Here is a 19,204-nt window from a genome sequence, read left to right on the forward strand (position 1 = left end):
GCACGAGTTAGTCACTGAATTGGATATTGAATATTAATGCATTGGCGGCAACACAACGACGATGATGACGACGCAAGCAGGACGCGAGAAAATTAATTTTGTTTTGGAGAAAAATTTGTACGGAAGCTTATTATGGACAGTGAAAAATTTATGTTTTGCGACTCGAGGCTTGAAAAATCTTTTTTGACTTTTCTGAAGCAAAACGAATAAATATTTCATGGTGAAAAACTACTTGAGACAAAAAGCAACTTTAGGGAAAAAATTTCATTCAGCCTTCGATTTTTTGGACAATTTCGGGATCTTTGAAGGATCAGATTAAAATTTTTAGAAAAAAAATTAGTAGGATTGTTTGTGATTTAAATACTTATGACCACAAACAATCCTATTAATTTTTTTTAGGTTAAAAGATCCTTCAAAAATCCCAAAGTTGCCCAAAAATCAAAGGTTGGATGAATTTTTTTCTAAATGATTGCTTTTTGTCTCGTGTAAATCATTTTTCTCCATGAAATGCATTTCTGTTTTGTTACTGAAAAGTCAAAAATGTGATTTTTCACGTCCCTTATAAACCTTTGGGGTCCAAAATAAAGACCCTATAAAATTTGTTTCTATAGTTTTCACAATTTTTTGTGGTTTTTTCGATAAAATTAAGCTACAAGCCATTAAATATAGTCAAAAAATAATTAATTTTCTCGAAAAAACCACAAAAAATTGAAAAACTATAGAGAAAGCTTATTAGGGCCTTAATTTTATACCCCAAATTAAAAATTATGTCTAAAAAACCCATTGAGTGCGAAACGTAAATTTTTTACTGTATAAGCTTAGAATTTTGTGAAAATAATGAGTAAAAATAATTATTTGGAACAAAGATTTTTAGTTAATAATTGTTTTCTTTGTTCCCCTTTTGTTAAAATATTACCTTTTTTGGTCTCTGATCTCACAAAAGGAACGACATATTTATTTCAAAGCACTTGTCTAGCGTATCGACGAGAAAATTGAAGCAATAACCACCCATGGATGTTTTCCAATTAATTGATCAAAATCGGAAATTATCAAAGAAAATACGCACAGTATGAGTGTTGTTAACGGAATTAAATTTATAAATTGTATGAAATAGCTCTTGCTCTGCGCTGCTTACATTTATGTTTAATGTGACAAGTTCTTTTCTTGACTGTCGCGCTCAATACCAACAACTTTGTTCCATAAATCTTCTTCGATATATCATCTCTTCTTTCTTCCTCGTAAATATTGTACCTGTGCCATGCCATTGCGTCGTCGTTGTTGTTGGTTTGCAACCCGCTGTGATTCTATCATTATTTCTGTGACACTTTTAATATGCGTGAGATGCACGGAGAAAATTTCGTTCGAAGAGATTTTTTTTTTCGGGAGAAAAATATTACGAAACAGCTGAGACCCACCACGACCATTTTTTTGTTGGATTTTGTCGTTACAATTACATGACAAATTAAACGTCAATTATTGGACATCAAAATAAATCATCGTAGGACCGTGAAAACAATTTAAATCGATTCGCGAGCCAAGCTAAGTCACACCACGCCACGCATTTATTTATAATTTATTCAATGGGTTTAAACACTTCTTACGAGATTATTTTTTTGTTTTGTTTTTGTTTATCGAGTGCGTGGTGCCATTGTGTGGTTCTTACACTTCAATGAGCAAGACCCAAACAAAAAAATTTGGGATTACCAAGAAGAAGTGTAACGAACAAGAAATTCAGGTCTGCGTTTAATCCGAAATTCTTTGAAATAATTACGAATGGAACAAAAAAAAAGAGAGCGAGAACAAAACCAGAACATGTCTAATTACATCAATAGTTGAATAATAATGTGGCTATTAGTCATGTTTGATCAACTATTATTCATTGGATGTCTTATTGGGGCATTTGTTTGTTTGTTTATTTGTGTGGACCTGTTTTGTGGTGGTATTAACACAGGTGTCAAATCAATCAACGTTGGTTTCGGTTAAGGGCATTAAATGAAAAAAATTATAGGAATTGTTTTTTTTCATGTCTGTCTGAGTCTGGATTTGAAAAAAATGATTTAAACTTAGGCTTATACAAAACTTATGTGACTTAAACTATAACTTAAGTTTAAGTCAAAAAAATTTTTTGACTCAATAAATTTTTGACTTAAGCTTAAGTTTAAGAAAGTTAAAATAAAAAAAAATATTTTTTTTTGGATTTTCTATTAAATTTTGAGAAAAAAATATAATTTTTTAAAAGTTCTCCGAAAATTTTGAAAAATAAACTAATTTTGACTTAAGCCAAACTTAAGTGACTTATACTTAAGCTTAAGTCAAATATTTTTGAAATAGATGTTATTTTTGACTTAATAAGGTTTTATTATTGAAACCCTGGTTTTATAATTTGACTTAAGTCAAATTTTTCTTAAGCTCAAGTTTTAAGTTTGCCCATATAAGACTCTAAAAAACTTAAGTCAAAACTACAGTAGAATTAAGTTAAAATATTAAACTTAATTTATTTTTTTTAATGAAAATTTTTTTCCAAAATTTGTTCAAAAATTAATAAAATAAAACTTAAGTTTTAGTCTAAAAATTCTAAAATTTTTCAGCTCAAATAAAAGACTTTTTTAATTTCAATCTTTTGACTTTTAAAAGATTCTTCTATAAAAATGCAATTAATTTCAAAAACAATTCAGTTAAAATATGAAACTGCAAATTTAAGTATTAAAAACACCTTTTCCTTTGTATAAAATCATTTTTGTTATTTCGAAAAATGCTTAAGTTCATTAAGAATAAGTCAAATAATTTTCATCTAATTTAACAAATTTTCGTAAACTAAAATTTCTTATTTGACTTAAGTCAAATTTTAAGTGACTTTAACTTAAGCTTAACTTTAAACTTAAAAAAATTTCTTTTACCAGAAAATCTCAACAACCATAGCTGATTTCTTTAAAAAACAAAAATTTTATGATAAAATATTGAATTTGCAGAAAATTTAATGTTCCAAAAGATATCACATAACAGGAAAGTGACTTGGAACGTGAACCAATTAAATGTGATTGCTTTGCCATCATTTTTGACGACACACCATTAAGTTCTTCAATTTCACTTCTCTCTCATATTTTCATGCTTTTTTTTTCTTCAAATTTAAGTGAAGCAAATTTCCAACTTTTATCTTCTCACACAAAAAAAAAATTATTATGCTTCATAAATTCCGCGGTAACAACGCGCAAGCAACGAGCATCTCCAACCGTGTCTGTATTAATATCGGTTATAAATCTAGATATTTCAAATTAATTGAATTAATTCTCATTTCTTGTATTTGTTGGTACTTCGATTTTTTTACACATTGTCTCTCTCTGTCTTTATACGTAAATACCTCGTCGTCGTAAGGTAATGTAATCAAATATATTTGCGCACAGCTTGCACTCTGTATATTCGGTCATTTGTAATCTGATCCACAGGTTCTCTTCACAATATTTATACACACACAATTACCGCGTGTATGTCTCTGCTTTGCTGCGTCAAGAGTAAGGGAATTCATTTAATATATTTAATATTGATTAAAAACCATCATTGCTCGTTTTTTTTCATACACACATTTTTGCTGCGACCGAACTAGAATATTGAATTCATGTTATTACACTTTTACCTTTTAGCTTTTATTTTTACGCATCAACATCCAGTGTAAAATTATCATTTCATTCATTTACTGACTAGTCGCTTGGACATCAACATAGCGGCAAGGCAAGGGCACCATTGATATTCCCTCTTTTTTCTCTGATTTTTTTCTGCTTGTTTTTTGTTGGTTTGGTTAGTTGTTGCATAAAAATATGTAAGCTCATCTCTCCTGTGATGTAGTCCGACCGACATACAAAACGGGCGTTCGCTCACATGAAAGATTCATAAATTCAATTGAAATCGAATGGAGAAATGGGAGTCAATGATGTTAGTATTTGATGATGATGAAAAAATATAAATTTATACAGGACTGGAATTGGATCTCCGTTTTTACCGCATATTATTTGTTCATTGCCAGCGACGAGTACCGGCGAAGAGTCACTCGAGTGATTTTTTTTGTTGTTGATTTTTTATTTATTTTTTTTATACCGTAAAGTTGATAATTTTAAGAGAATTAAAAAATCTGTCCTTTTACAGGTATAGAAGTTTAAACTTGTTATTCTAACATTTTTTTTTCATATTACATTTAAAATTTTTAAACTTTTAAATTTAACTTATTTTTTTTTTAAATAATTTATTTAATTAAAAAATATTAAAAAAAAATAAAATTTATTTTTTAAATATTAAAAAAATTTAAATATATTTTTTAAAATTAAATAAAAAATAAAAATAATTTTTTTTAAATATTAAAAATGTCAAAAATTTAAGAGAAATTGTGTTCTCTTAACTTCGAAATTAGCCTTCTCTCAATTTTTCTACATATTTTGTTTAATTTGAATTTTTAACGATTTTTTCTCTTCGTATCAACTTTACGGTATTTTTTTATATAAATTTATTTGTAAAAAAATTCGATGTACCATCAAATCATTTTTTTCGTTTTTATTGAGATTTTAACAAAACACACAAATTTACGATGTGACATGAAGTCTCCAGTTACTGCACAGAAGCAAGCCGATTAAAAAAAATGAATATAAAAGGAGCCGCTTTTTGCGTTTTTTTTTTTCAAAATACAAAAAAGAAAAAGGCTTTTGAGGTCTCAGGTCAGCTATCAGCTTTAAAGGTTTTCAAAAAGCCAATTAGCATGCTCCCGTTCTTTAGTCAAGAAGCACTTTTACATGAGCACAAAAAAAAATTCTAAAGGAATCCAATAAGCAAATAAAAACATAAAATGAGCCGAAAGTGGTCCGAAAATAAACACTTGACAAGGCCATGACCAAGCCTTTTCCTTTTATTTTTATTTTTTTTTCTTTCTCGGACCGATTTTGAATCGTAAAATATTTAGCATTGGCTTCTTTTTCTATTCAAGCTTCTTTTTTTGTGTGTGCTATATTTACCGTGTCATAATGCTCTCAAACACAAGCAAAAAAAAAATGAAAAGAAATTTCTTTAAAAAAATAAAAGAATGAAAAGAGAAAAATTGAAATCGAAATAGATTACGATTATAATGCACCGAGAAATATAATATAATAGGATATCTGTATTCATTGTGTAATCTGCAACAATGGGGCAACAGTAAGGGTATCTTACTACTACAAGTTTCTACTACTGGAAATTTAATACGACACGTTTAAAAGGTATTTCTATAGTTTTTTCTCTTCGTTTTTATTTACTCTGTAACCTGTGTAGATACTTTTGATTTCACATTTTCTGGCTCTTTTGTGTTAAACTTACTGTTTATTTCGATTTTTTCTGCTGTTGTTGTGTTTTTTTTTTTGTTTGAATGAAAAGTGAATTAGCAAGTCTTTAATACTTTTGTCGGGGATCTCTGCATAAAATGAAGAAAAAAAGTGTAATTTTATCAATTTAATTTTACAAAAATAAAAGAGTCAGAGACAAGTCAACATCTGATGATCGAACGAACACAAAACAATGGAAGAAAACAATGTTTTGGGCTATTTTTACAGTTACGACGATGTATTGTTATGTGATTGGGTAATCGATTGGATAAAAATTTACCAAGTCTCTCGATGCATTTTTCCTTCTTTTGTATCTTCTTTGGATCGTATCAAATTTCAATTTCACATGTATCGGTATGCTTTTGGAGAGTGAGGTGATATAATTTTAATAGGTAAAGTTATCTTGCCAGACAATACTTTTATTTTTTTTCTTTTTTTTTTTTGTATTGGATTTTTATAGAAGAAATTTTATGCTCAAAGAGAGGCAGAAACAAAATATTTATTTGATTTTTTTGTGGTTAAAAAAATAAAATCACTGAAATGTTATTTTGGAATTTGGGGGAGAGGGATTTGGGTTCGAATTTTTGTCTGGGGTACATTGTTAATTATTTTTAGAAGGATTTTTTGTTTGTTTTTTGATTTGATTTAAAAATTAAATTAAATTAAAATTAATTAAATTAATAAAAAAATAAAATTTTTAAATTTATTATTTACTAAATTCAAATAAATTTAAATTTAAATTAAATTTAATTAAATAATTAATTAAATAAATTTCAAATTAAATTTAATTTTGTTTTAAAAAAAAATTTAAATTTTTTTGATTTTTTTTTAAAATTTAATTTTTTAATTAATTAAAAATAAAAATATTAAATTTTTAAATTAAATATTTTGAAAAATGGCAATTGTGCAATGAAACAAAAAAATGGTGCATTGAAAATGTAGTTTTCAGGTTCATATAACTCAAAAATTTAATTTATTTAATTAAAACATTTATTAAAATTTATCTATTATTTTTTTTTTTATTTTTTAAAAAAAATAAAATTTTGTACAAAAATTTTTTTTTTAAAATTTTTCAAATGATAATTGGGAAAATTTTTTTGAAAAAAATTTTTTTGCCGTAGCAGAAAAATGTGCAAAAATAAATAAAATTTCCGGACCCAAGCACCGGGTAAAAAAATATGGCAAATGTGCAATGAAACAAATCAAAAGTTAATTCTTTGATTTCATTTTAATTTTTATTTAAAAATATATAATTTAAAAATATTAAATGCATCATTAAAAATAATATTAATAAATAATAAAAATGTAATAAATTAAAGAAAATAAAAAAATAAATTTATTTTAAATGAAAAAAAAATATTGCAGTGTAAAATAGTATAATGAAAATTAACTGCGAGATCATTATCACAGGGATCAACGAAAAAAAATCAATATTTGGCGTAAATCCACTGAAATTTAATCATACGCTCTATTTCACTTACAAATTCAAATCGAAAAATTATTATTTATTATTGTGACGACACCCGACATCGATAATGGTGCTCATAATAATAATGATGATGATGATATTGGCAACGTGATGAAATGAAATTTAACCCAAATAATTTTCGACAAATAATACATTTTAAATCGATTTATTTTCTCTCTTGCTATTTTGCGACGTACTATTTATTTTTGCGCACAAGAAGAACCTCCTATAATAATTCAAAAAAATATTCTCCTTGCTCGCACACACCCAAGGTAATGTGCTTGTATGTTTGTGCAAAAATGATCCCATTAAGCTAGTGATAAATGTAACGGTATGACAAATAACCCAGCATTATTTTATTTTGGAATTTATTCATCTTTCCGTGTGCTCAGTGCGAAAATGCACACACGTAATTTGGAACAGAATCATATATTTTGTCATATTTAGGACATCCATTTCGTATGCAGACGTATTTTATATACAATAAATAATATTATTCGAATCGATGTGAATATGAAAAAAAACAACAAAAATAATAAAATTGAACAATTTCAAATTTAATGTGACTTTGTCATACACTTTTCGTATGCTCTGCTCTTCTTCGACGTACCGAACAATGACAGATTTTCCTTGGCAAATATTAACGCATGCATTTTGTGACTCATAAAAAGAGGTTCAATGACTCCTGATGGTTATTATTGCTTATATTTTCCTTTTTTTTATTTGTTGTTTCAGATTTCTGATAAACGCTGGTCCGTTCTATCATATCGCACGTTGCTCCAGAACATGACATCAACGCGATTACCTACACACACACACATGTCGTATGTGAACTTTAATTGCGCAATTACAATAAATCATGTACCTTGAAGGCTTTATTTTCCAAACGATGTTCAGTTCTTATTTTATTGCTGAAGCCTGTTCATTATGAAGTTTTTATGTTTATTTTATGCAATTTTCTTGCGTTATATTTCACTGGATTTCCATTACTCTACTTTCAAAGTGGAAAAAATGAGCCAAAAATGGAAAAATAGAATTTTTAAATGGAAATTTGGGTGATGGGACATCCTATTGACAGCAAAAAAAATATTCACAAGGCAATAATAATAATAAAAAAATAACAACAAAGGTGTGTTTGAACAAATAATCATATGGTTTGTTGATCAACATCAAAAATGCATGCTTGCTCGTCTCTGGCATGGCTCGCATTTACAATTTCCATCAAGAATTCTGTGATCGATGTGATGATTTAATACACATTTATTTACTTTTGGAGCCCTATGGGCATCATCGAGCGAGTTCGTTGCGTTTCGCGAATGTGTGTCCGTATATGAGACGCAATTATAAAAATTGTTAAATAATAATAATAATATTAAAATATCCATATATATTGTGATAAGCCACGAACAGCGAATAATTCGCGAATAATCAACAACGTTGCTTTTAAAAATTAACAATCAAGCATTTTCTCTCTCGATGCAACCTCAATTAGCGTGCAGGCATAAAATGATTACACACACACACATCGAACATGCAGTAACCAAAGCAGAACATATTCGATACAACGGAACGCGGTAATAATATGATTTGCATGAATTTTAATTTGTTAATCCCCTAAAGACTGATAATTTCTGGTGTATCCAATAAATTATTTACTTGGGCATTCAGTGGAATATACAACATAATAATCCAGAAACTCGCGAACGAACATGTTGTTATTATTTGACAATTTGGTTGCGGTTAAATTCTACGGGATGCGGCAAAATACGTAAGCAGGTGAATTTGACATCTCTCTGTATGTCAATCAAGAAATGCAGGAGAAAAACGAACTTCTCTAGGGCAAACTTTGTGGAAAAGGTGCAACGTCCTTTGTCACGATTTTTTCTTTTTTTTTTAAGAAAACACAAAATTAAAAAAAAAAATTAATTTCATTCAAAAAATAATCATGAAACACACCCCATTCACGATAACAATAATAACATATGAATTGAAATGCAAAAAAAAATTTTTTTTTTTCGAAAAATGGACAAAGATGCACATTATCCGCCTGTTTGCTTTGTTACAAATTGTTTGAAATGCTTTTATTAACCTCTCCACGTCTCTTTTATTAAATTATTACTATTATTATCGCGCGGTATATAAAAAAATAATCGATGTTGTTACAATCAAAATATTTTATATTTATATGGAATCGTCTCTCTTCTTTTCTTGCAACAGATAAATAAATCCGCCTTTTCATCACACGCTAACAACGAAACTCGCTCGATGCTCATATGTGAAGGAATTGAATTAATATTTTGTTTTGTGTAAGACATTTTTGGATTAGACATGCAAGAACAGTATTATTCATCGCCTTCTTACATCAAGGTACAACAGGCAAAAAAAAATATCACAATAATATTTGTACTAATATATTAAATGTTTTCTTGAAAGAATATTTATATGTCAAGTCAGAATTAGCGTTTGTGATAATTGCATTGAAAAAAATTTAATATTAAGAAAATTAAAATTAATATTAAAAAAAATTAAAAAGTGGCTTTTTTAGTAATTAAAAATAAATAAAATAATTAAATAACGAAAGATTTGCTTAAAAAGTTAAAATAAAAATAAAATGCAAGTCAAATATAAACTGATTTTTTTTTTCAAAAATAATATAAAATTTTTAAAAATAAAAAATGTTTTTTTTTATTATTTTATGTAAAGAAATAATCAAAATAAATTTTAAAAATTAATATTCACATAAAAAAGTTACTTTTCTTTTAGCGAAAATTAAAAAAAAATTTATTCAATAAATTTCACAGTTTTAATTTATTTAGAATTTTCATTTTAATTTAAATATTTTTTTTAATTAAAAAATTAATTTTTTAAAAACATGATTTAATTCTAAATTTAGAACTAAAATTTATTGAATTTATTTTATTTTTTTTTTTTTTGAAATTAAATTCAAAAATCAAATTTAGTACAAAATAATTCAATAAATAATTTACAAATATTTATAAAATATCAATTTTTGAAGAAAAAATTAAATTTTAATAAACTGAAATATTAAATAAACTGAATTATTAAAAAAATTTTTTTTTTCCAAAAATATTAAAATTTTATTGAAATAAATTAAATTAAAAAAAAAACTGAAATATTAAAAAATGAATTATTAAAAAAAAAAAATAATATGAAATGAAAAAAAATTATTAAATTAAAAATAAAAAAAAATAATTCATATAAAAAATTTACTTTTTTTTAGTGAAAATCAAAATTAATATTTATGTAAACATTAATTTTTAATTTAAATATCTTTTAATTAAAATAAAAATTCTTAATTAATCAAAAATATGAAATTTATTAAATAAAATGTTTTTAAAAAATTAAATTTAGTTAGAAAATAAAAAAAATATTTGGGAGAAATTTCAATAAAAAAATCTAAATTAATCAAAAATATGAAAATTAATAAAAAAAAAATTATAATAAAAATTCAATTCATGCGATGTCATCACCAGAAAAATAAATGACTCACAGGTAAAAAAAAATAAATTTACAACGCGAATGAACACTTCACATTCACAAAAAATGATAAAATAAAATGCATTTTAATAGACAAGCTCACACTGTTTCCTCTTTTATTATTATTGTGAACGTATAAGATTGAAAACTGTAGGTGGCCATCCATTTCAATTCGATCCTTTTTTGTGTCTGTGTCTTGTATGCGTTGTTGTGATTTTGGAGTACCACAACAAATAATAAAAATAATAACCGATAAATGCATGTGAGGAGTATACCCGAGGATGGACCACTTATGTGAGAACATTATCGTAAAATGCACACAAAAAAAGACGATATAAAAGGTGTTTAAAGAACAAGACTGGGTCCGAACAAAAAATATTTATCGAAAACGATTTTGTTGAAATATATTTTTTTTATAATTTTTTTTTGTCGTTTTTTTTCGTGCATCATATACAAGTGGAATAAACTCAGTCAGTATGGACAAAAAAAAGTGACAATCGATTCGATTAAACTTTTTTTGTCTCTTGTTTGTATTTCTTAAATAAAATAAACATCCAGTTTGCTCAAGTAATCCAGGTAAGAACAGCGGAGATAAAAACGTGTAAATATTTAAGCGAATTTAAACGCGTCATGAGATTAAAATCATACAAGATTAACAGATCCTTTTGGAAGAAAAAACGAAACAACTTTTGGAATCATTGTGTGCTAAATGGCAATCAATAATTCAAAAAAATTATTTTGTTTTTCAGAATACGACAAGACATGTGGGTTTTCGATTGTTAAAAAATGGTCAGTTGTTATGTTTAAATTGTTTATGCAAATAAAATCTGAGCCTTTTTTCAAAAAACAAAAAAAAAATCAAACATTTAAAAGTCAAGAACGTACAAGATCATGTTCTGAGTGCGCTTGGACGTTATGTTTTATTCACTTTGTTTTGTAAATCTCGATTTTTTTTTGTTGTTGTCGTCCTACTAAAAGGTATATTTATAAATCAAATAAATATTTCATTTTTTTTTATTTAAATGTATTCGTTTTAAAAGCAGAACGCGATCATGTGTTGACATGCAAAGTGATCGTATTAGATAATGTTTTGTCTTCTCCTACTCGTTCCAAGTTCTGACCGAGCGGAAGACAGCGACGTCGACATTTTTGAGTCATTTTTAACATGAAATGCAAAACAAAACAAATAAAACGCAACTATCTGGCATTTTATGTAGCAGAAAATAAAACAATTTTAAACTTTTTTCTGCTCTTGCACTCTCTTTCTTCGTTCCTGTGTGTCTGTGTAAAGTTTATCATTTTGTTGAAATCTTCGAAAAATTCATTTTAAATGTTTGTTTTGTTCACAGAGAGAGAAAGAGAGGAACACCCACGCCTCAATTTGGTTAAACATTGTTGTCTCCGAAACAAAAATGACATGGTATTTAAACTTTTGATAAACTGAGGTCGAGTTTAAGCTGCAACAAACAAACATGCAACACGAGAAGTGAAGTTCAAACTTTTTGTGCATCGAATGTGGGCTTAACGGAGAAAATCCAGACTTGTCATCCGGTTCCCGCTTTTCCGGCATCGTCTTCTATACCATGGCAAATCCTTGTTGTTCTCGGTAAAGTCGTCGCAAAAATACAAAATAAAATGACAATGAACAACTTTTCTTTTCACCGTAGAATTTTGTTTTGTTGGAAAACGAGTTTAAAAACTATGGAAAACGCTCATCCTTTAATTTGACTAATAGAACTCTTCAAATTAAACAAAACTTTTATCATTTGCAACTCGACACAATAGTTACAACGACTCGTTTTCTGCTTCCAGCAATTTTTTCTTTTTGCATCCGAACAACAAAACACATTTTTTTGTTGTTGTTGTGATATTTTTTTTCTTGCTGCCACATTGTACGGCGCAAATGAGCGCAACACTATAATTTTCGAAACAACTAAGTTTTTCGTGCAGTTACATGCACACAAAGTGTGACAACGACACAAAATAGTGATGCAAAATGAATGAAAATGGGAAATAGCACGTGTGTTTTTCTCCATTTTTGTACACGGAACAAACGGCAGAGACAGAACGAGAAAAAGAGGTGTAAAAGTTTCGTTGTTGGTGAGAAAAGTAGGAAAGTAAATTGAAAGAATAAACTTTTATTTTGTGATTTTTTAGTTTTTTTCTGTTTTTTTAGGCCGTTTCAATTTTTTTTTAAATTTTTTGTTCAAAAAAATAACTTTTTAATTTTTTTTAGTCTAAAATAAATTTTAAAATATTTACTTTTTCATTAAAAAAAATAAAAATTTAATAATCTTTTAACAATTTTAAAAATTTTTAATCGTTTTTTAATTTTTTTATATTTTTAATTAATTTTACATTGTGATTTGATAATTTTTTTTAAAGTTAAAATTAAAAAAAAAAAAATATCAAAAAATTTAGTTAATTATTTTGTAAAAAAAAATGTTATGAAAAGAAAATTTATATTAAATTAAATTTAAAAATTATTTAAAATTATTATTCAAATTGAATTTAAAAATTTTATTTAATAAATAAATTAAAAATTAAATTTAATAAATAATTTAAAAAATTAAATTTAATAAAAATTCGAATAAATAAATTAAATTTAATAAAAATTTAATAAAAAAAAAAAAATGGTAGAAAAAAATTCGTAAATGAATTTTTTGAAATAAAAAGGTTTAAATCTGTCATTTTTATACATTTTCAACTTTTTTTCAAAAAAAATTCATTGATTTTTTTTAATTTTTAAATAGGTGAAAAGACAAAAATCTAATTCAAAATTTGAGCCAACCTTATTATTTTAAAAAATTGTATTGCACGAAACTCAATTGTTTCTCACTTTTTTATTTTATTTTTTTCATAAAGAAAGTTTATTGTCCTTCGCAGTGATTCTGGATTTTTTTGCACCTGCGAACGAGCGGATCTTCTTTTAATTAGCACAACGATCATCGTGCGCTTTCTAACAAATGAAAACACAAAAAAACTTTCTCATTGATGATAAATAACATTTTAATTTCGCGTGCATCCACTCACTCAGCAACTTGCTTCTGATGCTCGGAGGCATCGATTGTTGAGACAAAACTAATTGCGGACTTGCAATGAAAATGCACAAAAAAAGAAGTACTCTACAATCAAGCCACAATGCCCCTTAACGGTATCTCTTAATTTTGACAATGATGCATTACTTTGCATTAAGAATCGCGCGAAAGCGTAACAAAAATTAGTGTCTCGAAGATATTTCTTTCGCCGTTCTCCGTATTTTGCATTCTTTCTGAATATAAATTTCGTGTGTCTCTTTATTATCATCAATATTTTTAATAATAAGGCCAACCAAAAGTAATAATAACGCAAAACAACAACAACAACACGCTACCGTCTTCCCAATGACTCTTTATTTATTATTTATTCATTTCATTTATTAATAATCCTGACTGGGTCTGATGTGACGGCCAATAAATAAATTTTTATAATCCAATTCGAAATCACATAAAATAAGAAGAACACAAAGACTCGCAAATATTTATATGGTAAATGCATGCAAATTCGATCGAAAGAGAGAAAGAACAAAAAAAAAAGTTGAATCACCCAAAATAAAATGAAATTCATAAAAAAAATGTTGCAATTGTTTATGCATATCAAAAGATTTATTATCATATGTCAAATATGTCTTTGATTAATATCTGCACCACATGCATCATAAATGCAAAAAAAAAAATGTTTCTCGTTCGTTTTCTTATTGATTCCACGAGAAAAGCAAGAATTTTTTGAAGCATGACATGATGGATGCAAATTCGCTCCAAAGAAAATTGCTCCTGTATTGTCTCGTTTATGTCAAAAGAAGATTTTTTATTTGATTTTTCGAGCGGAGAAAAGTGAATTGTCATGAATTTTTGCGTATACTGCGGACTTTGACTCATCGTCTTCTTCAGCAACTTCAGATGTCGTCACAGTGAGATTAAAATTCCAAAATAAATAACAATAAAATTTTTGTTGAATCATATCGTCGCACAACGTTGCATCGATTCAATATGTAAATGAATCAAGGCAATCAAAAGAAGATAAAATTCCATTAATTTCAGTAAAAATACTCACGTATGTGTAAAAAAAATCCGTCACCGCAAATTAATTGTACATTGTTGAGGAATTAATTGATTGTAATTTTTTTCCCCTCATAAAAAGGCGGTTTATTTGTGATTCATGAAGATTTCATGCAAATTTCGCGTGATACTGATCGAGAAATAAAGTGTGGTTGGTAAGAGTGACAAATAAAGTTAGGTGTGTTCTTTTTAACTACTTTCGAGAAGAAGCAGGAAATGCTTTGTCATTTATTGCGAATGAAAAAAATAATTCCAGATGCGGTAAAGTGCTTAGAAATTTGGCCAAAAATTCGTTTTATTTGACTAATGAGGCCCTCTTGACATCTGTGTTCCGACAAAGGAATGAATTTTCGTAAGGACATGTGTTATTTATCAAAAAGTGTTTTTTTTTTGTTTAAAATTCCACAAAGACACCCATGAAGAGATAAAGACTGGGTCTTATCATACACAGAAAAGAAATAATAAACACTTACTTTACAGTTGAGATTCGTTGAGAATATTCAAATAAATAAATTAGAAACATGTGTGAGCATTAATGTCATTTAATTTGTCTTGTCTTGTCTTTTCGGGGTGCTTTCTATGTTTATTATTTTTTTTTTACTTTTTTGTACATGAACGTGTAGGAGAATAATGCACCAATGCATTTTGATGAGGGATAAGTGTCCTATTTGTTGTAGACAGGGTCGAAAAACTTTTTTAGTGACTTAATTTGAGATTAAATTTTTTGCTTTTGCTTGAAAATAAGTCGTTAAGTTGATTTTTTGGCTTAAATTTAAAAAATATAGATTTTTAAGTTAAAATTTAAGTCTTAAGCTAATAAATTCAAAATTAAGAGCTTAATTTATCATAATTTGTTTTTTTAGAAAAATTTCTTTTTTTCAAAAGAGAATTTGAGAGATTCGACTGCAATTCATAAAAAAAATGATTCGCTAAATTTGATTTTATCTAAAAATTTGTTCATTTTCGCACTTTTGCCCCATTTATCGACCAAAATTAATTTGTTTAATTTTTTTTATTCAAATTTTTGGTCGAAAATTAGGCCAACATTAGGAAAAATGAACAAATTTTTAGATAAAATCAAATTTAATGAAAAATTATTTTAAAAATTTCAGTCGAGTTTTTCGAATTAAAAATTAAGTAAAAGTAAAAAGTTTTTCCAACCCTGGTTGTAGGTAAAAGAGAAAGGATGACATCAATTCTTCTTCTTCTTCGTTAACCAGACACTTTGAATAGTAAGAAAAATAGAGATAATCAAAATATTAGGATGTAAAAGTAAATATTCTTGCCACACACGATGCTGTCTACGGCAAAACCTTGTCACCGAAGATGCCTTCATCGATTGTTGCCAATTGAGATGATCTTCGAGACGATGTTCCAGTTCTTTGTTCTCCCGATGACGATTGCGGTCGATTTATCTCTACAACAGTTTCGATATTAGAGTCCGGTGAATGTTCCTCGCCATCCAAATTTGAGCTACCAGTTGATGCCTTATCAAAGGATGCTTCTTCTTTCAAATGAATTTCTTCACGAACGTCATAAACTTTGTCCTCGGGCACCATTTGCCCGTTCAAAAAGACAATTGATGGTTTTTGTTTCCGTGGGCCGTCATAGAGTTCTTTGAGAGTTGCTTTACTTAAGCCAGTCATCGATGCCTCGGAGTTTCGTGAACTGCAGCCATTTCCTCGAGGTTCAAGTGACTCGCGACTTCCCCTTGAAGCATTTGATCGCATGGATTTTGCCGATAAACTAATTCTTTTGCCCAAATTTCGGATGAAAGATGGTCTCCGTGAGGGATGAGCTTCTCTTTCTTCACGCTCAATACGGTCCTTTTTCTCCTGTTTGCGGATTTTGACGATATTTATGACGCGATTCGAACAACCGCCAACCCATTCGGATATGAGAGCGCCAACTCCGATGAGATAACCGATGCCGAGGAACATGAACATACCTTCCGTATCGACGAGAGTCAAGGAACGATCTTCGGGCGTAGCTTGTTTCTTTGCCTTTCGTTCTTCGAAAATGGCTTCAACGCGACCTTTAGAGGCGACTTTCTTCGCGTCATAGATGACATCTCGCATCATCTTTTGAGAGACGCCATTTTCTTGCATCCGTAAAATGGCGTCGTTGAATTTTGTGCGATAAACAGAATCAGATGGGAGAGCCATGCCGACACTGTATAAAGCGAAGCAACCTTCACTGACATGCAAAGCTGAACGACGACCAATTTTACTAAAAAAAAAATATAGTTTTTAACGAAAATCAGTAGAATTTGTGTAGAAAAGTACTTGTCAGTATAATTGGTGTCAATAATGTAACTCAGTTCCCGCTTCGAAGCGATAAAAGCATAAGGCCAGAACCAAGCTTGTGTCACATTATTAACACCTTCCTCAGCACTCGCCACAAATTCCAATTTTTTCAACAATTTCTTGGTTTTTTCATGTGTCGAATTCGTAAACCATCGTTCCCAGCCACCGCGATCTACAAAAAAAAATCATTTTCATCAAATTTTTCTAAAAAAATTCATCGCACCATAAGTTCCAATCCGGAAAAATCCATCTCTCAACTGATCGAGTGTGTCAATCGTTTCTGGCGTCACAGGCAACGTCACAAAAGCAATAATTGATCCCGTGTAACAAGCCGTGATGATAATCGTAAAGACCCAATACCATCCAATCAGCATTCTGGTCGACGTTTTCTTCGTATTAGACCAACTAAACTCCCCGGAAAACGTCAAACTGTTGGTAAAAGTGCCAAAAACGTACCAAAACATGTTTTCAATTTCGCCAGCATTGCCCCAAAGATGCTTCAGAGAAAGACGATCCGAAAAAGCGAGCGGGAAAATAGCAATCAAATAAATGAAAATCAAACAAACCCAGACTTCCCAACGGAAAGGACCGAGAATGGCACGAGAACTAAAAGAAAATTCGTTAAAAGTGAACAAAAATTTTTTGAATGAAGAAAAACTTTACCGAGGCAACGCTCTGGAGCTTAAAGTGAGGAAAGCAGCGCAGTCAAGAGAATGAGCAGCAGTCATTTCTTGAACGATATTCCGTTCGCTGGTGACATACATTCCAGCAAGTCCAATATCCGCTCGTCTATCGCCAATATCGTACGTAATCGAGTCACCAGGTCCTAATTTAGGGTTTCGCGGTTCAATGAGCTCGAACGAAAAGTTCATCATTTGACTCATGGCTTTGATTAAACGGATTTCCAAGCCATCCCATTGGATTTGGATGTTTCCGACACCATCCGTTTGTAAGCTAAATATTTAATTTTAATTATTTTTTTTCAATTTGTCTTTTTTTTAGGTTGCTTAAATTTTTACAGCTCAATATTTTTAACCAAATATTTTAAAAAATTTTAAAAAAAATTTAATTAATTTAAAAAAAAAAAAAAAAAAAAAAAAAAATTTTTTAAAAAAAAAAAAAAATTTTTTTTAAATATTTTAGATAAAAAGCTTTTTAGAATTTTTTCTTTAATTTTGTGTAAAAAACTTTAAAAAAATAAATTATTGCAATTTAAAATTTTTAATTTCAAAATTTTTCAAAAAATCAAAATTTTTAAATCTTTTTTCTTAATTTTTAGATCCTTCAAGGAGCATCTGAATTTATTTGGAGCGACCTTACTCACATTTTAAACACATATGGAGGTTGCGGAGCTGCTACAATGGTAAATCGATGTCCAGCAAAACCCTTTGTCAACTTTTTGGGAAACAAATTCACATGAGGTCTTGATAATTTTCCCTTCATCCAACTTGTCAACACTTTAGGACGACTCGAACCGAGACCATCAGTGTACAAATTGTGCGTATAAAGCACAAAAGGTCTCTCCGCCGACTTATCCAACGAATAACTTTCACCAATAATCAACAAATTTATGATGTCTTAACGGGAAAATTTAAGTTTTTTAAAAAGGCTTAAAAAATTATATAGTCGCGTTACCTCGAGACTCGGGCGACGACAAAAACTCTTGCAACTTCCACTGCGTCGAACGTGGAATAACGATAACTTTGTTATCGATTTGTGGTCCGATGACTTTTCGTGCCTGCATTGCATCCGCCATGAATAAAATGTAGCTGCGACAACGCGTATCCAGCGGTTTCAACACATTTTTATCCAAAAGTTTGTAATTTTCGTCCAATTTTCCGTGCACATAAGACATGGGAAGCCTACTGAAGAGTCGTTGCAACAAAAGTCCTTCAGATTTCTCAACAAATGGATCGTAAATGACAACCGGAATGCATCGCATCATATATTTATCCAGAATTTTCATCAACAAACTAATCAAGGACGAGGACTGATCGAATTCCAGATCGTTCATTTTGAAGTTTTGATGCCAAATCTGCTCACGAGTCTTTGGATGGCCATAAAATGTGGTGTCGACTTCGCGACGTGTTCGATTGAGGCCTTCCTGGAGCCCGGGAGCGACATAGACATATTGCGAAAATCCACTGTCATAACTTTTGGGCAAGTATTTGTTGTAGGAATGGTAATCGATGAGCTCTTGCTGGAAATTACGATGAATATCGTTGACTTCGTGCCAGAGAAAAGCTTCGCCACGCACGAAATACAGCAGCAAGAAGAGAAAGGACTTTGGCATAGTAAGTCCTTTTGAATTTTAATGACTTCTTGAAGCGCGTTATTTTTTTTTTTAGACTCGAGTTTGATGACGGTCAAAGTAAAACTGAAAGTAAAATGTGGCGCCTCTCATATATAAAGCGACCCGAAACTCATAAATTTTGATTGAAAATTGCGACTTTTGACCCGTGCTCGATGGAACACCTGTCTTGACGCCGTTAAAAATAG

At 29.0% G+C, this 19,204-nt stretch overlaps 1 protein-coding gene across 1 annotated transcript; it reads right to left on the bottom strand.

Annotated features, from left to right (window-relative positions):
* Nucleotides 1-15,700: 15,700 nt before the first annotated feature.
* Nucleotides 15,701-18,998, bottom strand: LOC134837361 (ionotropic receptor 21a). Its single transcript, XM_063852732.1, has 6 exons — nucleotides 18,341-18,998; nucleotides 18,030-18,282; nucleotides 17,369-17,659; nucleotides 16,929-17,311; nucleotides 16,685-16,877; nucleotides 15,701-16,628 (listed from the first exon to the last, which is right to left on the bottom strand). Exons 1-6 carry the CDS (start codon nucleotides 18,996-18,998, stop codon nucleotides 15,701-15,703), a joined length of 2,706 nt encoding a protein of 901 aa, XP_063708802.1.
* Between the last annotated feature and the right edge of the window lie 206 nt (nucleotides 18,999-19,204).

The sequence above is a fragment of the Culicoides brevitarsis genome, chromosome 1, assembly GCF_036172545.1.
Source record: "Culicoides brevitarsis isolate CSIRO-B50_1 chromosome 1, AGI_CSIRO_Cbre_v1, whole genome shotgun sequence".
In the NCBI taxonomy this organism is placed as follows: domain Eukaryota; kingdom Metazoa; phylum Arthropoda; class Insecta; order Diptera; family Ceratopogonidae; genus Culicoides; species Culicoides brevitarsis.